The sequence below is a fragment of the Stenella coeruleoalba genome (genome assembly GCF_951394435.1).
Source record: "Stenella coeruleoalba genome assembly, chromosome: 16".
In the NCBI taxonomy this organism is placed as follows: domain Eukaryota; kingdom Metazoa; phylum Chordata; class Mammalia; order Artiodactyla; family Delphinidae; genus Stenella; species Stenella coeruleoalba.
In genome coordinates this window covers 18,936,786-18,958,443 of record NC_137162.1, presented here as the reverse complement: position 1 = coordinate 18,958,443, position 21,658 = coordinate 18,936,786, and the positions used below count along the sequence as shown (strand labels likewise).

Below are 21,658 nucleotides of genomic sequence, written 5' to 3'. Positions count from 1 at the left end.
GTCTTCGTTTCTGTGCGAGGGCTGTCTCTAGTTGTGGCAAGCGGGGGCCACTCTTCATCGCGGTGCGCGGGCCTCTCACTATCGTGGCCTCTCTTGTTGCGGAGCACAGGCTCCAGACGCGCAGGCTCAGTAGTTGTGGCTCACGGGCACATTTGCTCCGCGGCATGTGGGATCTTCCCAGACCAGGGCTCGAACCCGTGTCCCCTGCAGTAGCAGGCAGATTCTCAACCACTGCGCCACCAAGGAAGCCCTAAGTGGTAGTTTTTATTGTTGCTTTTTAATTCAGTTTTCTGCCTGTTGGAATCTTAATTAATCATAAATAGCAAACTCTCGGCCTAGTTTCCAAGCACTGTTATAAGAAAGTAATATAAATGAGCATAGCATACCTCTATAATAGTTCTAATTGCAGGAATTGAAATGGTTGCTAAGGTTTTTTTCACATTATAGTTGGCTGGACTTATGGTATAGAATTATCATAGTATTTTTTTAAAATATTTATTTGGCTGCACCGGGTCTTCGTTGAGGCATGTGGGATATTTAGTTGTGGCATGTGGGATCTTTAGTTGTGGCATGCAGGATCTAGTTCCCTGGCCAGGGATCGAACATGGACCCCCTGCACTGGGAGCACAGAGTCTTAACCACTGGACCACCAGGGAAGTCCCCAGAGTATTTTTTTTTTTTTTTTTTTTTTTTCTGTACGTGGGCCTCTCACTGTTGTGGCCTCTCCTGTTGTGGGGCACAGGCTCCGGACGCGCAGGCTCAGTGGCCATGGCTCACGGGCCCAGCTGCTCCACTGCATGTGGGATCTTCCCGGACCGGGGCACGAACCCGCGTGCCCTGCATCGGCAGGCAGACTCTCAACCACTGCGCCACCAGGGAAGCCCTCCCCAGAGTATTTTTGATAGCAATACTAACTCTTGAAAATGTAAAGGGTAAAAATTAGCTCCATTTAGTCATTTCTTAGAACCTTGATCACTGTTTTCTTCAGCAAAAGGGAAGGATGCAAATGAGTATAACAGGATAAGGAATATGAGGCATGGTGACTACCCTCCTAGGTTTTAAGGCTTAACTTATTCTATAGGCTAATATATATTTTCTGTAAATATTGAAGTAATGTTAGACATATCTAAGAAAGAAAATTATTCGTACAACAACTTTTTGAAAAGTGGTCAAAGCAAAAAGAAAGAAATGGACAAACATCAGAAAGTGGCTGAAAGTTGAAAGGCATAAAAATATTTATCTCCAAAAAGTTAAGTGTGACACAGGCATCCACTTCTATACAGGCATACCTTGGAGACATTACAGATTCCATCTCAGACCAGCACAACAAAGCGAATATCACAATAAAGCATCACACAAATTTTTTGTTTCCCAGTGTATATAAAAGTTATGTTCATACAGTACTGTAGTCTATTAAGTGTGCAATAGCATTATGTCTAAAAAATGTACAAATCTTAATTTAAAATAGTTTATTGATTAAAAAGTACTAACCATAATCTGAGCCTTAAGGGTCTTGCCTTGGTCCTCATGGCTGCTGACTGATCAGGGTGGTGGCTGCTGAAACTTGGGTGGATGTGGCAGTTTCTTAAATCAAACCACATAAAGTTTGCTGCATTGACTGACTTTTCCTTTCATGCAGCATGTAATGGTATGTAATACCATTTTACCCACAATAGAGCTTCTTTCAAAATTGGAGTCAGTTCTCTCAAACCCCTGCCGCTGCTTTATCAATGAAAGCTTATGTAATATTCTAAATACTTTGTTGTCATTTCAACAGTCTTCACAGCATCTTTACCAGTAGAGTAGGTTCCACCTCCAGAAACCACTTTCTTTGTTCATCTATAAGAAGCAGTGCCTCATCTGTTAAAAGTCTTATCATAAGATTGCAGCAATTCAGTCACATCTTCAGGCTCCACTTCTAATTCTAGAAGTCTAGAGAGTCAGCCTGTCTGAAGCTTTGAAGCTAAGCATTGACTTCTCCTCTATAGCTGTGAAAGTTCTAAATGGCATCTTCAGTATAAGGCTGTTTTGTCTACATTGAACACCTTGTTTAGTGTAGCCGCCTTCATTAATTATCTTAGCTGCATCTTCTGGATGACTTGCTACAGCTTCTACATTAGCACTTGCTGGTTCACCTTGTACTTTTTTTTTTTTTTTTTTTTTGCGGTATGTGGGTCTGTCACTGTTGTGGCCTTTTCCGTTGCGGAGCACAGGCTCCGGATGCGCAGGCTTAGCAGCAATGGCTCATGGGCCCAGCCGCTCTGTGGCACGTGGGATCTTCCCGGACCAGGGCACGAACCTGCGTCCCCTGCATCGGCAGGCGGACCCTCAACCACTGCGCCACCAGGGAAGCCCACCATGTACTTTTATGTATGGAGAGCCATCTCTTTTCTTAAACCTCATGAACCAACCTGTTAGCTTCTAACTTTTCTTCTGCAGCTTTATCACCTCTCTCAGCCTTCATAGAATTGAACAGAGTTAGGGCCTTGCTCTGAATTAGGCTTTGGCTTAAGGGAATGTAGTGGCTGGTTTGATCTTCTATCTGGACCACTAAAACATTCTTTACTTCAGCAATAAGGCTGTTTTCCTTTTCTATCATTCACGTGTTCACTACAGTAGCTCTTTTAATCTCCTTCAAGAACTTTTCCTTTGCATTCGCAACTTGGCTGACTGGCGCAAGAGGCCTAGCTTTCAACCTAGCTGTCCACATGCCTTTCTCACTAAGCTTAATCATTTCTAGCTTTTTATTTAAAGTGAAAGACATGCGACTCTAACTTTCACTTGGTTGGAGGTCACTGTAGGGTTATTATTGGCCTAATTTCAATATTGTTGTATCTTAGGGGAGAGGGAGAGAGACAGGGAAGCAGCTGGTAAGTGGAGCAGACAGAATACACACAGCATTTATCAATTTAAGTTCACCATCTTAAATGGGTGCAGTTTGTGGCAACCCAAAACAATTATACTAGTAACATCAAAGACCACTGGTCAGGCTTCCCTGGTGGCGCAGTGGTTGAAAGTCCGCCTGCCGATGCAGGGGACACGGGTTCGTGTCCCGGTCCAGGAGGATCCCACATGCCACGGAGCGGCTGGGCCCGTGAGCCATGGCTGCTGGGCTTGCGCATCCGGAGCCTGTGCTCCGCAATAGGAGAGGCCACAGCAGTGAGAGGCCTGCGTACCGCAAAAACAAAAACAAAAACAAAGATCACTGGTCATAGATCACCATAACAAGTATAATAATAATGGAAAAGTTTGAAATATAGCAAGAATTACTAAAATGGGACACAGAGACATTAAGTGAGCAAATGATGTTGGAGAATGGCACCAATAGACTTGTTCAATGCACGGTTGCCACAGACCTTCAATACATAAAGTTGCAGTATCTGTGAAGCACAATAAAGCAAAGTACAGTAAAATGAAGTATGCCTATAATTTCTAATACTGGTAATACTGTTTAATTTAAAACTAGAGGCTACATTTAACATTTTAACCTAGCCCAACTAAAAATGTTATAGCAACAATTGCAATGTGGAATCAGAAAATAAATTAACCAGTCATGGCAAAGAAATACATTGAACTAAATTCTCATTACTCTTATCTTTTTTGCTATCAAAATGAACTTATTTTCTGATGTATATTTGGGAAATTAAATTTGATTTAAACCTTCTATGATAGCAGATATCATCATATTCATCCATGTAGCTTACATGTAGCTTGCCATGGGTCTTAGCAATAAAAGTAGAAAATGTCTATTTTTATGCTTTGCTTATTTTAGTTATTCAATAGTGGCTAATATGCTCAAGCTGGATATGTTTAGATAATAAGAGAGACTATAACTTTCACTTTTGTTTGTAAAAAATTACTTTGAGAAATTTTTTTACCATCAGGTCAACTTTTTAGAGAAATTTTGGAATGTTTATATTTAAATTCATGGAAAATATTGAACCTTTCTGATCTCACAAAATAGTTGTGCATCTTATATTTTAAATAATACCATTTTAGAAATTTGAAAATTTTTTCTTCAAAATTACATGTACATTTTTATATATAGCCACTTGTTCTATATTGGATCACCATCACATAGATACAAATGGGATTAACTATTATAAATTTAAAATATTTACTACTTTGATGTTATTCAATTAGGCCTTATCTAAAGGTTATTTTTTTATTAAAGTATGACAATACTTTCCAATAATTGATTTTAAAAATTGACTTATAGCTGTGTATTTCATTATTTCTCTAAGAGGGCACGAAAGTGGTTTCAGTTTCATCCTAATTGATAGAGTGTAGTGTGCAGTTTCTTGGTACAAAAAGTTAAGGATCTTGCTGAAATAGTGCTTCAAAGTAATTCATAAATACTGCTTGATAGCCTGGGACAGTGACAGGCTCATCGGATTAAAAGAAATTCCCTTTTTTTGTGTGTTCACAGGAAACCTGTCCAGTTTAAGTCGTCTTGGTCTGAGATATAACAGACTGTCAGCAATACCCAGATCATTGGCAAAATGCAGTGCACTTGAAGAATTAAATTTAGAGAACAATAACATTTCTACTTTACCAGAGGTAAGAAGTGGATTACGGTAAACTCTTGAAACAAGCCTGTAAGATAATGAAGGGAAAACTAGTCAGTCTTTACAGCTGGGTAAATAATATGATGATTGAAATTGCTTAAATAATGGGTATGCTATGGACATATAGCCCACCACTAAGATAAAAATTCCGAAAAAGAAAGAGTAGATATGATTATAGGAACAGAAAGGAAGGTGGAAAATCAGTGTTCTACTTTCCACTTTAGTACCATGTAAATCTTTCTCATGTCATTTGGGACTTGACAATAAAAACCATTGAGGAGAGGTTGTATAGCTGGTTTTAAAACTCAGCTACCCCACCCAGTTCAGTAATAAAAGAAAAAAGATATTGTAGAAAGATGATAAAAGAATGACTATATAGAATGCACTACTTATTATCCAGATTAATATGAGCTGCAACATGCCTGTGACCCAAATTATTGCCCTGCTTATACAATAACATTAAAGCCTGTTTAGCAATACCAGTCACCAGAATCTGCTATTTTTTTAACACATTATTTTAAATTTGGGTTTTGTTGGTTCTGTTAGAAAAATATTTTCACTTTTGCGTAGAGATTAATTGGGCAAGATGCAATATTCTTTTTTAAATTGTTTTTCTCAACTTTATTATTTTTTACTCTTGCCATTTCTTCTTTTGCTACCTGCTGTTTTAGCATACCCAACAACTAGTAAGTTTGCTTGTAGTTATTCAAGCATAATATCTTACTGTAGTATTCTAACAAGCAAAAGAATGGAATTGTGGAGTTATTGATTGAACTTTGCGAAGTCTTTTTTCTCTAATAATTAAAACTATATAAGTAGGCCTATTATGTTTAGATTATTACTAATTTTCCCATCTCTGTGTGTGTGTGTGTGTGTGTGTATATTTGAATTAAGAATAAAGGTGCTTTGGATGAATGTTTTTCAGATATATGCTTTGATTTATAATGAACAATTTGAGTAGGTGAGGCTCTAGGTTTGTAGCAATTATTTTATCAAATAAATTTATTTAATTAATTTGTTTCTTAGGCATACAGAAATAAAGTAGCACCTATTAATTCGGTTCCTATTAATCTAGATGCTTGCGTTTTCAGAAAAAACTTGGTCAGAGTACAAAAATGAGTTTCCCAGGATTGTAGTTTCTAGTCTGGACCAGTTCACTAAAACTACTATGACAGTATATCACCTGTGTCAAAAGAGTACTATTGTTAGTAGTAGTTTAAGTGGGATAAGGATTAGAATCCACAGATTGTAGATATCGCCCTGACAGCTAGACTGTTTGGATTTTTTAATTTCTGTGATGTTGGTAATTTACAGTGATCAGAATGGGTGAGGTTCTACTGTTTAATGTCATCCTCTTTTTAACAGTAATTCATATCCATAATAAGGGAAATAATTAGCATATTAATTAGACCTTGTTGGGATTTTTTTAGGATGTGATTTGTGAGCTTAAGTAAGACTGACTGCTTTTACAATGTCAGTATGCCTAAATATAAAGACTGGGTGTATATCAAGTTTCATCAAGTGAGAAATTTTAATATTTATTTATATATCCAGTCTTATTGTTACTGAAGGGAAACATAGTTATTGGAAACCTCTTAGGATAAAGACACGTGCTAAGTATATAATATTTTGTTACTGAAATAAGTTAGGATTTATTTTTGATAAGAGAATTATAAAGAAGACAGCTCTCTTCAGTCTGGCTGTGGAAGAAAGGGTGTATGTGTATTTAAACAGGCCTGTTTTCAGATAGAGAAGCTATGGGGGAAATCCTTGATTGGCCTTGTTCAAATATTGGAAAACATTGTTTTATTTAAAAGTAGTCTATGTGCTTTGGAAGTAGTGTATTCTTAATGCAAATGTGTAATTATCTGCGTTTATAATCACAATAAGAAAAATAATAAAATCCATTAAACAGCACTTAGACGTTCAAGCTGGCAAGAAAAATCAGGAAAGTGGTTTTCACTGGGGGCGCATTATATTGCTGAAATCAGAGCTGGCAAAATGACTACTTTTCCATTTGAAGACTGTCTGAAAATGGACTAGTTTTAATGTAGACATAAACACAAAAGGAGAAAGAACTTAATGAATTTAAGCACATATACTCAAGGCATAAGGCTAGGAGCTCTACATGTATTATTCCATTTACATCTTCACTATAATCCTACTAGTTATTGGGGTAGTCTCATCAAATAGGGAAATAAGACTTAAGAAAAGTCATGTTTTTGGCCAAATTTGTCACGCTTAAATATTTTTTCTGGAAATATGGTGAGAGATATATTATCTAATTAATTCACCAAAGATCACAAGGCTGGTAAGTAGAAGATGTGAGATGGGAACCCAGATGTGCCTGACTCTAAAGCAATGATGAGCAGCCCCAAAGCTTCATAGCATGACCTAAGAATGGAAAGGCTGGAGAGCTGCATTCTTGTTGCCCCTTTTCAAATATCCTCAGGTGTTAACATTTTTTCATAAAAGAATATCAATTCAATAAAGTAAGTCAGCTCTAAGAATAATAAAAATAACATTTTTGCCATGAGACTCAATAGAACTCCTTTATTTACAGTGGAGTAGGATGTAGACATTTTCCCTGAATTGACTGCCATGAAAGTTTTCTCCTTCTCTATTCTTTCTTTTTTCTGTGTATAGCAGTTGACAAATGTTGAGTAGCTTATTCATGTTCATCATAAAGGACAAGTTTCAGTTCACTTCACTAATTATAACTTCAATTATATAGTTATTTTTTTCCTTCAGTGGGCCTTGCAAATCACAGCTGACACTTCAGGTACTAAGTCTTCAGTTTCCTCATGGTGGATAGCCAAAATTAGAACATTATTTAAAACACACACCTCACAACGTTTGTTTTCTCCTTGCTTGGGCCTTTACATCAATCCAGAATATTTTCTTCTGCTTCTCTGAGTATTTAAAATTTTTTTTCATCCTTTAAGATCTGGCACACTCTCAGACTCTTAGCCTTCTTCCTGCTTTTCTGGTTATTCCAGTATTTATTCTTTTCTTTGAATTTAAATAAAGAAGTGACTTAAAATTTGAGCACTTATTATAATGCGAGGTATTGTAAAGCTGTTTATATATTTTTATTTCTTTAAAAAAACTCTATTATAGCCTATAAAATAAGGCATCATCATTTTACAAATGAATAAAACTAGTGTTCAGAGAAATAACTTGCCCAAAGTCACAAGCTACTAAAAGATAGGGCCAGGATATAAAACTGCTTTATAGCCTGTACCAGTGTTTCTCAGACATTAATGAGCATACAGATTACCTGGGAATCTTAAGACTCATATTATGATTCTGTAGGAGTGGGGCCTAAGAGTCCTTATTTCTAGCATGCTCTCAGGGGATTCTGATGCTGCTCTTCCTTGAGCCAGACTTTGAATAGCAAGAGCCTATTCTGTATACTTTATTACTGATTATATACAGTTATATATTATTTTCTTTTTCCTATCTGTGTGCTTTATTTCTCTAAGTGGGATTTAGTCTTCTTAATGGCAGAGACTCTTTTATAACACCTAGCACTGTGGTTTCATGGTGGGAGACTGAAATAAGAGGGAATATGGGGTTATATGCTAAGTAAATACTTGTTTGGTAGATGTATATTCCCTCAGAAATTTACTGTATGGAAAAGCAATATATAATATGAGGAAGTATATTATCTTCTGAATTTAATATTCCTAAAAGGAACATTTAAATTACTGAATGACACATTACTCTGTGCTAAGCATTATATTAACCTTAGTAATAATTTAGAGATAGGTACTTAACTAAGACCTGGATAGGATTGATCACATAGCAGGTGGCAGAGTCAGGACTCAGACCCAGGACTGTCTGATACCAATGTTTCTGCTTTTATAGAGGTCTAAAACTAGCCACTCATGAAACACCTCTTACCCACAGATATATTTTCTTTACCCTGTAGACTGTTTTAAATAAATTAAAGCCAAAGAATAAAAATCAAGAGATTTAATATAAATAAATGAATTTCCTGTTTCTTTGTAAAGTCTGGAAATCTGACTACATTGGCTCCACATTCCTGCAAGGCAACAGTTAGCTAGAGCTGAGTAGTGAGTGACTTTCCTCTAGATGAGGCATCACAGAACCGGTCCAACCGGTCTGTCATTTGTTACCTGCAAGGCCCTTTGAGGCATTTGTTTGGGACTGCTGCTCTGTACTCTACAGAATAAGTCTTGTTACAGTTCTAATTCTTATGTTTATTTCATTTTTTTTTTTTTACAGAGTCTTTTATCAAGTCTTGTGAAACTGAATAGTTTGACCTTAGCTAGAAACTGCTTCCAGTTATATCCAGTAGGTGGTCCATCTCAGTTTTCCACCATCTATTCCCTCAACATGGAACACAATCGAATCAACAAAATCCCATTCGGAATTTTCTCCAGAGCAAAAGTATTAAGTAAGCTGAATATGAAGGTAAGCCTCTATTTGTATTAGGGGAAAATAACTACTATGACTAGTACTTCTAATATTTATGGTTTATCAGAATGGGTACTTGTTTCTGGCTGATGAGAATCTAAACTGATAATAAGGATACTTCAGGACAATTTGTGTTAGACAACAAATAGCTTAGAACCATGCAATATCCTTAGCAGTTTGAATAATCATGAATATCCATAAAGCATAGTTGTAGGGATATTTATTACAGAGCTTTCCATTTAACTGGTACCAACTTATTGAAATTAATAGGGATTTCATTTCTTAAAAGTACTATATCTTCAGTGAAATAATATGAAGCAATTACAAATAATACTCTAGTGTAGAAGAATATTAAATAGCAGTTGAAATATTCTCAATTTATTAAGTAGGAAAAAGTTAAGCATGTAAAGATTCTCTTTGTACACATTGTTTTTAAAAGCTGTTTTTAATGTGTTCAATTATATATTAAATATCTGTAGATTTATATGCATACATACAGCCAGTGTTTACTAAAATATAATGTTTATCTTTGAATATCAGAATTATTTATGGGTGATCTCTTTTTTTTAATCTTTTTTATTGAGGTATAATTGACCTCCAACATTATATTAGTTTCAGATGTACAACATAATGATTCAGTATTTGTATATATTGTTAAATGATCACCGCAGTACGTCTAGTTAAAATCCATCACCATACATACAGAATTTTTTTTTCTTGTAATGAGAACTTTTAAGATTTACTCTCTCATCAACTTTCAAATATGCAATGCAATATTATTAACTATAATCATCATGCTGTACTTTTGACTCTCTTCATCCATTTCATCTACCCTCTACCCCCCTGCCTCTGGCAACCACCATTATGTTCTTTTTCTCTCTGAGCTTGGTTTTTGTTATTGCTGTTGCTTGTTTGTTTTTTTTGGATTCCACATATAAGTGAGATCATATGGTATTTTTCTTTCTTTGTCTGACTTATTTCATTTAGCATAATGCCTTCAAAGTCCATCCATGTCCTCACAAATAACAAGGTTTTTATACTTTTTTATGACTGGATAGTATTCCATTGAATATATATACCACATCTTCTTTATCCATTGATTCATTGGTGGACACTTAGGTTGTTTCCATATCTTGGCTGTTGTAAATAATGTTGCAATGAACATAAAGGTGCATATTTCTTTTTGAGTTAGTGTTTTTGTTTTCTTTGGGTAAATACATTGGCGTAGAAATGCTGGATCATATGGTAATTCTCTTTTTAATTTTTTGAGGAACCTCCATACTGTTTTCCATTGGGACTGCACTGATTTACATTCCCACCAACAGTGCAGAAGGATTCCTTTTTCTCCACATTCTCACCAACACTTGTTATTTCTTGTCTTTTTGATAATAGCCATTCTGACAGCAGTGAAGTGATATCTCATTATGGTTTTGATTTGCATTTCCCTGATAATTAGTGATATTGAGTACATTTTCATGTATCTGTTGGCCATCTGTATATCTTCTTTGGAAAAATATCTATTCAGATCCTGTGCTCATTTTTTTTTTTTTTTGCGGTATGCGGGCCTCTCACTGTTGTGGCCTCTCCCGTTGTGGAGCACAGGCTCCGGACGCGCAGGTTCAGCAGCCATGGCTCACGGGCCCAGCCACTCCACAGCATGTGGGATCTTCCTGGACCGGGGCACGAACCCGCGTCCCCTGCATCAGCAGGCGGACTCTCAACCACTGCGCCACCAGGGAAGCCCCTGTGCTCATTTTTTAATTGGATCGTTTGGGGGTTTTTTTGCTGTTGAGTTGTATGAGTTCTTTATATATTTTGGATATTAATCCCTTGTCAGATAGATGATTTACAAATATTTTTTCCTAACGGGTGATTTTTAGTTTCTTTTTACTTGTCTGTATTCTCTACAGTGAATGAATTTCACATTTGTAATAAGAAAAAGGAATTTTATTGCAAAAGGAGGAAAGAAATGAAAAATGATTTGTCCAGTGATTTAATTTGTAGTGAACAAACTTTAGGCCCACAGGTAATAATAATTGGCCACATAAGTAATTCATGGCTGAGGTAGGAATCCAGAAAGCGTAGATTTCCTGCTTTCAGGTATAGTGTTCTTTATATTGTATCATACTACATCCTTTTGTCTTTGAACCATTTCAGAATAATTGTGGTTCTTTAAACTACAGTCTAGTTGTATAATTTTTAATTCTATGTATACTTCTTCATAAGTATATGTATCTTTTATAATTGTTTGGAAGTATATAATAAGTGAACCAGTGGAAGTTCAAAATAGTCTTATAATCTTAAACAAATAAAATGTACTGTTAACTAATCTGGTTATATGAGGTTTACCAGTGGTAATGGCATTAGTTCTGAATGTTCAATTTGTAATACGAGGCTTAGACAGCAGTCGTATTCATTTGGTTAAACATTTTCTTTAAAATAAATTTATTCATTTATCTATTTTTGGCTGCACTGGGTCTTCGTTGCTGCACACGGACTTTCTCTAGTTGCGGCGAGCGGGGGCTACTCTTTGATATTGTGCACAGGCTTCTTATTGCAGTGGCTTCTCTTGTTGCGGAGCACGGGCTCTAGGCACACAGGCTTCAGTAGTTGTGGTTCACAGGCTCTAGAGCACAGGCTCAGTAGTTGTGGCACATGGGCTTAGTTGCTCCATGGCATGTGGGATCTTCCCGGACCAGGGCTCGAACCCTTGTCCACTGCATTGGCAGGCGGATTCTTAACCACTGCGCCACCAGGGAAGTCCCATTTGGTTAAACATTTTTATGGATGTTATGTTAATTGTAATATGTTAGCTTGGAAAAGCTTGCTGTTTTCAGTGAAATGATAAAAAAAAATTGCATAGCGCTTTGAAATTAATTTTTCTTCAAAATCGAGACAAATGGTTAACAAAACATTTTCTTGAAAGAAGTCAGAATGATGCCTGACATTCTCCTCCTCACATAAGCATCAGTAGTAAATTTTTTTAATGAAAATGCTTTATCGTGCTAATAACTATCAGTGGTTTGGGCATAGGTAGATAAGAAGTTTAAATAGGTAATAAGTTTAAATATTATAATAAAAGAAAAACTTGGCTTTCAAATGTATGTTTGCTACTTGGGATTTCTCTTACGGATGATTTTGTGTAAAATGAGATCAGTAATTAATGTACATTGCAGAAAAAATTTTAAATACAGATGAACAAAAAGGACATAAAATTTTAAAATTCCACTGCTGTTAATAAATTGGCACATATCATTGATACCCAACTGGGACAGGGAATACTGATGGTCCCATCTCAGTACCAAAATACCCTGACCACACAACAGTGTGGTAAGAGTTGTTTTATAAGTGAATATGAGGAAGCGGAGAAAAAAAACTAATGAATCACTGGCATGTATTTCACTCTATTTTCTGTGTATAGCTATATCTAATTTTTAAATAAAATTAGAATCACAGTGTTTCATCATTTGTTTTTATTATTTAATGATAAGTATGTTTTTACCATCTTTTCGTATGGATTTTTAAAGTAAAATCATGAATACTTAGTGTTTTAATGATTTAATTTGCTGTCTTATTACAACTTTTTTCCTCTCCTACTTTATTGTTCAGCATCTCTAGAATTGCTGAGCTTATCTGGATTCCTTGTGGGCTATAGTTAGATATGTCTTCTTCCATTGTGCTCATGAACATTCAGATTTTATTCAGTGATTTCTGTACATTACTGTGAAGTGAGGAAAACATTATATTTATCACTGGGACCTTTGAAATCTCAAGTGTTCATCTGTATAGTGTATTTTTCCATATCCAACACAGATAATCGCATAGGGAACAAACTTCTAGTTTAGACTTAAAAATAAAAACCTAATTACTGTTTGAAAAACTTTGGAGGCTTAGAGTTTTTGTTCCTTTTCTTTTCTTTCTATTGGGTGGGCCAGAAGGTTCGTTCGGTTTTTTCCTTAAGATGGCTCTAGTAGCACTTAGTTGTCTTTAACTTCATTCAAAACAATTTTGTTAGATTGTATGTGACAGCTGTCATATCATTGTGCATTTAAAAAAAGACTTACCAAAATTGGTGAATTTTTGTGTAGCCATTTTAATATTGAAGAATAAGAAGAATATTGAAAAAAGCAACATTTTTGGCATATTATGCTTTATTATTTCAAGAAAGGTAAAAATGCAACTGAAATGCAAAAAGAAGATTTGTTCAGTGTATGGAGAAGGTGCTGTGACTGATCGAACGTGTCAAAAGTGGTTTGCGAAGTTTCATGCTGGAGATTTCTCGCTGGACGATGCTCCACGGTCAGGTAGACCAGTTGAAGTTGATAACGATCAAATTGAAACAATAATTGAGAACAATGAACATTATATTATGCGGGAGATAGCCGACATACTCAGAATATCCAAATCAAGCATTGAAAATAATTTACACCAGCTTGGTTATGTTAATCGCTTTGATGTTTGGGTTCCACATAAGTTAGGCGAAAAAACCTTCTTGACCATATTTCCACATGTGATTCTCTACTGAAACGTAATGAAAATGTTCCCTTTTTAAAACAAATTGTGATGGGCGATGAAAAGTGGATAGTGTACAACAATGTGGAATGGAAGAGATCATGGGGCAAACAGAATGAACCACCACCAACCACACCAAAGGCTGGTCTTCATCCAAAGAAGATGATGTTGTGTATATGGTGGGATTGGAAGGGAGTCCTCTATTATGAGCTCCTTCTGGAAAACCAAATGATTAATTCCAACAAGTACTGCTCGCAGTTAGACCCACTGAAGGCGGCACCTGACGAAAAGCGTCTAGAATTAGTCAACAGAAAACGCATAATCTTCCATCAGGATAACGCAGGACTGCGTGTTTCTTTGATGACCAGGCAAAAGCTGTTACAGCTTGGCTGGGAAGTTCTGATTAATCTGCTGTATTCACCAGACATTGCACCTTTGGGTTTCCATTTATTTCGGTCTTTACAGAATTCTCTTAATGGGAAAATTTTCAATTCCCTGGAAGACTGTAAAAGGCACCTGGACCAGTTCTTTGCTCAAAAACATAAAAAGTTTTGGGAAGATGGAATTATGAAGTTGCCTGAAAAATGGCAGAACTTAGTGGAACAAAAGGGTGCATACGTTGTTCAATAAAGTTCTTGGTGAAAATGAAAAAATGTGTCCTTTATTTTTACTTAGAAAACCAAAGGTGCTTTTTGGCCCATTCAGTATATTTAGACATCAAAAAAGGGAATGACTTTTTCTGTTTAAGAAATCTCTTTCTATAGGGAGGTACATATGGTGCTTTGTTTTTGTGGTTTTACCTTGAATGCTTCTTTTTGTCTTTGTCAGGACAATCAGTTGACATCACTTCCCTTGGATTTTGGAACTTGGACCAGTATGGTAGAATTGAATTTAGCTACAAATCAGCTCACCAAGATCCCTGAGGATGTGTCTGGTCTTGTTTCTCTTGAGGTGAGTATAAAAGAGCATCTAGAACTCCTTAGACTCTTCCACAGTTTTCTCACTTGTGAAGTTTCCAGTTAAACAATTTCTAAGTGGGTGAAGATCATAATTACCGGGGTTGGCCAAAAAGTTCGTTCGGGTTTTTCTGTAAGATGTTACGGAAAAACCCGAACGAACCTTTTGGCCAACCCAATAGAAATGTTAGTGCTCTCGGGACTTCCCTGGCAGTCCAGTGGTTACAACCGTGTGCTTCCAATGCAGGGGGCATGGGTTCCATCCCTGGTCTGGAACTAAGATCCCACATGCTATGCAGCATGGCCATAAGTAAATAGATAAAGTCCAGATTTAATCAGTTAAGAAAAAGAAAAGAAAAGAAATGTTAGTGCTCTCTTAAACATGCAGCCCTATTAGGATGATGAAGTGTTGACTTAATCTGGGCTCAATGCTTTTGAATTACTCTTGCCCACTAAAAGTTGGTAGGTTTGAATGCTATAAAGTATCTTTGAAAGAAAGGGTCTCTAAAACTTAGCATCTTTTAGAACATATTTTTTTTTTAGCTCTGTTTAAGAATGTTGCACCATTGTCCTCTAAAATAATTATGGGGTCCTCAGATGGGAATTCAGAACCCTTCATGTAATTCTGACCTACTTTTCTGTCCTGAATACCCACCTCCTCTTTTATTTACTAAGTTGATTATTTTCTTTGTTGGCAGTGTGTGCATATTTCTAGCTCTGTACCTTTAGTCTTATTGTTCCCAATATCTAGTATGCTCTCTTCTCATCCCCATAAATTTTTCTTTTAAAATTATTTCTCATAATTAAAGATCCATCTTCCTGTCACCTCCTCAGTCAAGGATGATTTCTCCTGCCTCTAAGTTACTAACATTTTCACCCTTTGATGAAAAAGTTTACTAATAGTAAATAAGCATTTCTAAAAATGTCCTCTGTATTCATGTTTTAAAAAAATCTAATTTCTCTATTATTATTGTATTTAGTAAGGTGAAATAGTATGGTGTAGTGGTTAACAGCAGGAGCTTTGAAGCCGAACAGATCTGGGTACAGTTCCACTTGAACTCTCTCTATTTATGGATTTAACATGCCCAAGCTTCAGTTTCCTCAGCTGTGAAATGGGGATGATAGTATTCTCCTCATAAAGTTTTAGTTAGGATTAAATGCAATAATGCACATTTCTCATTTAGTATAGTACAATGCAAATAGTAGTAAACTCAGTAAATGATAGCTCAATAAATGATATCATTTCTTGGTCTTACTGAATATGTTTACTTCATTATGTGTAGTATAACTTTGGGAGAAATAAGTGGGCATAAAAAATTAGCCAGAACTTTATATAGATCTTTTCATTTAGTGCTCTTTTCACTATCCCTGTACCCAGTATTGTTTCCCCACCTAACCCTCCCCCATTGTAACTTCTCTGAGAATAAGGACTGTTATCTTCTTCAACCTTTTTTTTTCCCTTCTTCAGGATATTTCAGGATGCCTTGCAATGTAATAAATTTTCTACAAATAATAACTGTAGTGGATTGATATGGGCAGTTTAGAAGTCAATTGTCTCCCTTAAATGATGGTTTGTAAGGAGTTTTGAATAAATAATTGGTTTCCTATTAGATACATATTTGTAACTATTCAGTATCAAAATACCATTAACTGTATGAATCTTAGTGCAAGTAGTTAATAATTTTATATTTTTTGTAATTTAGTTAAAATTAAATTCTTTCCTTTTGCTTTTATTAGTTTTGTCTTAAACTATTTTGTTTCCAATAACTATGGTGATTTTTTTTTAGAATAGTAAGTTTAATGTTTTGTTATATAATTAAACATTACCCTTAACATTCACTGTTTAGGAAATTAGCATTGCTTAATAAATTTTAAGCCACACAATAATACATAATTCTGTTTTGTGAGCTGTCAAACATTATCAAAAATTTCTCTTTAGGTTCTGATATTATCAAACAATCTTCTAAAGAAGCTTCCCCATGGTCTTGGAAACCTTAGGAAGTTAAGAGAGTTGGATTTAGAGGAGAACAAATTAGAATCCTTGCCAAATGAAATTGCTTATCTTAAGGATTTACAGGTAAAACATTATTCTGATGATTTTATAGGTATATAATTAAAGTTTTTGTAATGCATTCCAAATTGCATGTTATTCTTGGACCAAATAGATTTTCCTGTTATAGCATTAGGGCTGAATTTTATGTTCATGTAACCTATCTGCTTTTGTCTTCCTAACAAATGATATTTTTTGAAAGAAAAGCTTATTTAGTGATTCTTATATTATCCAATCTAATTTCTATGTTTATTTTATTGGTTTAGTAGTTTAGATGTAGTTTTTAAAAATTTACATCAGTTATAGGAAATATATATGTAACCGTCTTTTATTTTGTTAATCTTTTAGAAATTAGTCTTGACAAACAACCAATTAACCACTCTTCCAAGAGGCATTGGTCACCTTACCAATCTTACACATCTAGGCCTTGGAGAGAACCTACTTACTCATCTTCCTGAGGAAATTGGTATGAACCCTTTGGATACTTGACTTTGTAGTAATAATTTGCTTTTGTGTGTTCAAGCAGTATTTCAGATAAATATAACAAATCTACTATTTTTTTCATCTTAATCAGGTTACATCAGGCTCAAGATTTTTTTATAGAGCACCAGTAGTGGTTGGTTGGTTGGTTGGTTTTGATTAGGTTTCCTCGTGGGGTTTTAGGGTTAATACTATATTTGACAATGTTTTAGCATACTTATATTTCAGTAGATTTAACCTCAATTTAGAAGAGTTATTTTTCTTCCAAATTTAAAAAGTACACAAGCTTGAATTAAATTAGTAGTGTCCTATGCCAAAAGAACCTTCCCTTGTGAGGTTTTAGGATTGATATTAATATTTGATTAATATTAATATTTGAGAGTACTTTAGAATTTTCTAAGTGTTTTCATATCCATTATTTCATACTATCAATGTAAACACCTTAAATTTTAGGCAGTGTAAATTGCCTCATTTTACAAAGAGAGTTAATTGATTAAGGTCACATAGTAATTCTAAAATTAGTAATCCCATGTATTATATTCTCCCATCTGTATACCATGCTGTTTCAGAGGCACTATAGATTAGTGGTTAAGAATGGTTTTGGAGTAAAATAGACAATTCAAAATCTGGCTCTGCTGCTTATTGGTTTTGTGGCTTGGATAAGGTACAGAAACTCCCTAAGCTTCAAGTTTCCTACCTGTAAAATAAGGATAGTAGTAACTTCTCATAGAGTTGCTCTGAATAATAAATAAAATCTTAAATGTGAACAAATCCATTACCTAGTAACTGTTGTTTTTTTATTTTCTACATACCACTATCAAATAATTATAAATTTTGAAGTTTAAAAATTGGAAACAATAAGGCAACTATACACTTTTATTTCTAGTATGTTTATCCATCTGGCCTCATGCAATTGCTAGAAACATTTGCCTAGAAAGTATGAGTATCCTAAGACAGTCTAAGAAAAAATTTAAAAGATTACATAAATTGATTTTTGGCCTACTGTCAAATATGTAATAACTCTCTTAGTGAAAGATTTATACAAAGTAATAAAAACCTTTCACATGAGAAATTTATTACTGAGAGAGATTATCACATTTTCTCCAAGAGGAAAGTGATTATAGGCATTGACTGTATAATAAACTTACCTCTGGAATTTTGAAAAAATACACATGAATGCCAAGCTATCCCAAACAGAGTCTCTGGAGTTGTAGTATATGTTTTTTCAAATAAACTCCAAGCTTGAAAACTAACCATAAAGGAAGAGATTCTGATTTAATTAGTATAGAGTGTGATCTGGACATCAGTTTATGTGAATATGCGGGAACGTTTGAGATCCACAGTTGTAGAGTTTTAAAACTAAGAGAAGAGAGTAAAAGGAAATGTGTGTTCAGTATGCATAATACCCAGGATAAGGATCATGCCCAGTTGAACTTTTTAAATAGTAATTAATTTTCTTAAAAAATAATTTTGTTTTTTAAAACAGGTACACTGGAGAATCTAGAAGAGCTGTATTTGAATGACAACCCCAACCTGCATAGCCTTCCCTTTGAGCTGGCTCTTTGCAGCAAGCTTTCAATCATGAGTATTGAGAACTGTCCACTCAGCCATCTTCCACCTCAGATTGTTGCTGGGGGTCCTTCTTTCATCATTCAGTTCCTAAAGATGCAGGGTCCATATCGTGCCATGGTCTGATACAAATCTGCTGGTCCCACACACTGTTCGAAAATAGACTGCCGTTAATGTTTCATATCTATATCTGTATCTATTTATGTAGATATTGATATATTTGGCAGATTTATAAAGACTGCGTTATGTGTTTCTGCTAATAGAGGAATCATAGCCATTTAGATTTTTTTAAATTCTGTACAAAAGGCTTATATAAGTTTTCTTTGCTGAACTTGATGGATGTTTTCTGTTGTGTAATATGATATGCCAGTTTGCTTAAAACATTTGCCAACAAATTATGAAGTTATTAAATTTAAGGGCCAGAGGTAGTATAGTTAGATATACTTTCTCTTAGCAAAAATACTGGGCAAACAATTTTGTTGCAACTTTTCATATATATTTTCCCCTTACCAATTGTCAGATCTTTATAGTATTATAGGCCCTGAAGGTATAATTTTTCTTTAACTTATTTTGAAATTTGAGATTTGAATTTTATATATTGTTTACAGTCAGAGTAAATCACTGGATTTTTTTTTTTTTTGGTTTTGATTTGCTCTGTTTTGATCAGTGAAATCTAGAGTTTATATCCTCTGCTAAAGAATTTGCATCAGCTGATTTAAATATTAAACGATATTTGCTTGTTAAAACAACTGGCAAAGTGAAAAGATACAGTCAGAAATTCTAGAGTTCCTTTAATTATGTTTCTCTGATCAATTGTGAAGCAAAATATCTGAAGTGAGTCTTTGGGTTTGGGGGGAGGGTATTGAGACCTTTTCTAGTATAAATATCTTTTCTTAAGTTTGGGGGAACAGAAACTTGTAGTGTAAAGGAGTTTTCATTCCTGAAAGTTGCAGATCCACAAAAACTAACAGAATAATTTGGCAAAAAAAAAGACAAAGATACACATAAACACACATTCTATATATGTATATACAATGCTATATAGATATGTATTTATTATATCATAAACTACGATAGGTAACTTTAAGGATTTCTCCCTAGCCTTGTACAATGAAATGAATGTTTTTCTTTGAACACTGCAATATATGTATGTTTCAAGGTTATTTAACAGTGTACTATGGTTTTATATCTTGACTTGCCTTGTACATCTTTCAGTTCTGGAATATCTGCGTCTAAGCACAATATCTTCACACTGTGCTATATTGCTGCTGAACTAAATGCACTTTTCCCCACATGTGGAGTACTGGCTTCAGACAATTCAGTTCAGTACCTTTGATTTCAATCTCATCTTTCCTTTTTTGGTAGTTAATACAGTTATGGAAAAGAGCACATTGCATAGAAGCCATTGATAGTTCAGTGGAAGTTCTGTAAGATATGCATGTGCTGTTTGGTATATTTTCTTTTGCTTTACTGCTTTTAAGGCTAGCAGTATTGTGTGTGCCCCTTATTACAGTATGCTTACTTTTGATAGTGTCAGTCTAGTCGATTTAATTTTTGAAGAGACTCACAGAGCAAGTGCATTCTAGATATCATCCTAAAAAACACTTCCCATATAATGAATAACTATTATGTATAATTACATATTGCTGCTTGGTTTTCTTTTCTTTTTTTTTTCCATTTAGATGGGCATTGTAGTTTAAATAAAACCATTTTTGAAGTAAGGTTATAACATTAAGATAGAAATTTGGAGTGTTGTTTTGCTTTTCCTGGCACTCAAAATCAGGACTAAGTTTGAGGTTCAACCTGTAGACGTAATTGGCAATTTTTAAAGGAGCAACTAAGAAATGGAAGGCAGGTAAAGATATAAAACCGTAGAATGCTTAAATGTGCTGTAAAACTATTGTAGATGTCACTGGATTTTACCAAGTAATATCCTTTCTTCTTTTTTTCCATCTACTGTGGCTTTTCAGTTAAAGTTGTGTTTATAAAAGGAATTTGTTTATTACAGCTCTACCTAGAGCTTGTGTGTATGTGTGGTTTTTAAAAATCTCATATCCAGGTGTGTTTATATCTTAAGATAATGGAACTTGAACTTTAAAGGCAGTAACATAATGTCTTTTTTTTTTTTGAAAAAAATATGGGTATTGTTGCTTAAAAATGAATATAGATATGGTTTTTAAAACATTTTGGTCCCCCTACTCTAATTTATGTTAGTTTGCAGGAGAAATGCAAAGTGATCACAGTCCTACATGTAGAAGTGATATAACAGGCAAACCATCTATAGCTGAGGAATTATATATATATTTTTAAGATGCATATAACGTGTCACATGTATGGCTGCCGCCTTGCAAGAACTCATGAATTTCATTACTTCTAACACAAAACTAAAATGGACTCTAATTTCCCAATTATCCTGTGCAATCATACTTAATATTTAAGTAGTTTGAGTATAGTAAAGGATATTGTTGAATGACTACATATGAACTAATATTTTCCTAAAACTGCAGTGGGACGAATTGCCATATCCATCAATTGTCCTTTATTTTTTTTTTAAAAGAATTTAGGTTTGGTTTCTCTGTGAGGCTCAGTAAATAGAAAATGTCATAGAATGTTACACTGTAAAAACATTGCTCTAAACTTTGCTTTTTGTTAATATATATAGTAGCAAACTGACAATGTCAAACAATCCTTTTGTGGTAGTTTAATACTTTTAAAATCCCAAATGATTATTTCATACAGAAAGAATCGGGAGATGCTAAGTAATTTATGGATTTGACGGATACATATGAAAACAATAGAAGATAGAAACTCTTGGAGGAGAAAATACACATAAAATATTTATTTGTACTTTTAGTAAAAGGTGGATAATACAATTGAAATACAATTGAAATGAGCTCTATAAATGTAATTGCGTATTTCTAATTTATCTCACTGTAAAAGCCTGAATCATTTAACGTAGATAAACTGTTATACATCACAATTTAGTCTTTCTCTGATAACTTTTGTTGTAACTTTTGCTTTTCATCTCAGTTATTGCTAAGCCATGTATAAATAGTGAGTCCAAATTTCAGCTTGCAGAA

General features: G+C 34.7%; 1 protein-coding gene across 5 annotated transcripts in view; it reads left to right on the top strand.

Annotated features, from left to right (window-relative positions):
• The window catches only part of SHOC2 (SHOC2 leucine rich repeat scaffold protein), a 114,153-nt gene extending 92,717 nt beyond the window's left edge, over window positions 1–21,436 (top strand). For all 5 annotated transcript variants that reach the window (XM_079899375.1, XM_079899378.1, XM_079899374.1 and 2 more), the window contains 6 exons: window positions 4,430–4,560; window positions 8,820–9,008; window positions 14,352–14,474; window positions 16,419–16,556; window positions 16,878–16,995; window positions 18,496–21,436. In XM_079899375.1, the coding sequence (XP_079755501.1) occupies window positions 4,430–4,560; window positions 8,820–9,008; window positions 14,352–14,474; window positions 16,419–16,556; window positions 16,878–16,995; window positions 18,496–18,704 (908 nt within the window). In that variant the 3' untranslated portion in view covers window positions 18,705–21,436. The remainder of the gene's footprint in view (window positions 1–4,429; window positions 4,561–8,819; window positions 9,009–14,351; window positions 14,475–16,418; window positions 16,557–16,877; window positions 16,996–18,495) is intronic.
• The last annotated feature ends 222 nt before the right edge of the window (window positions 21,437–21,658 follow it).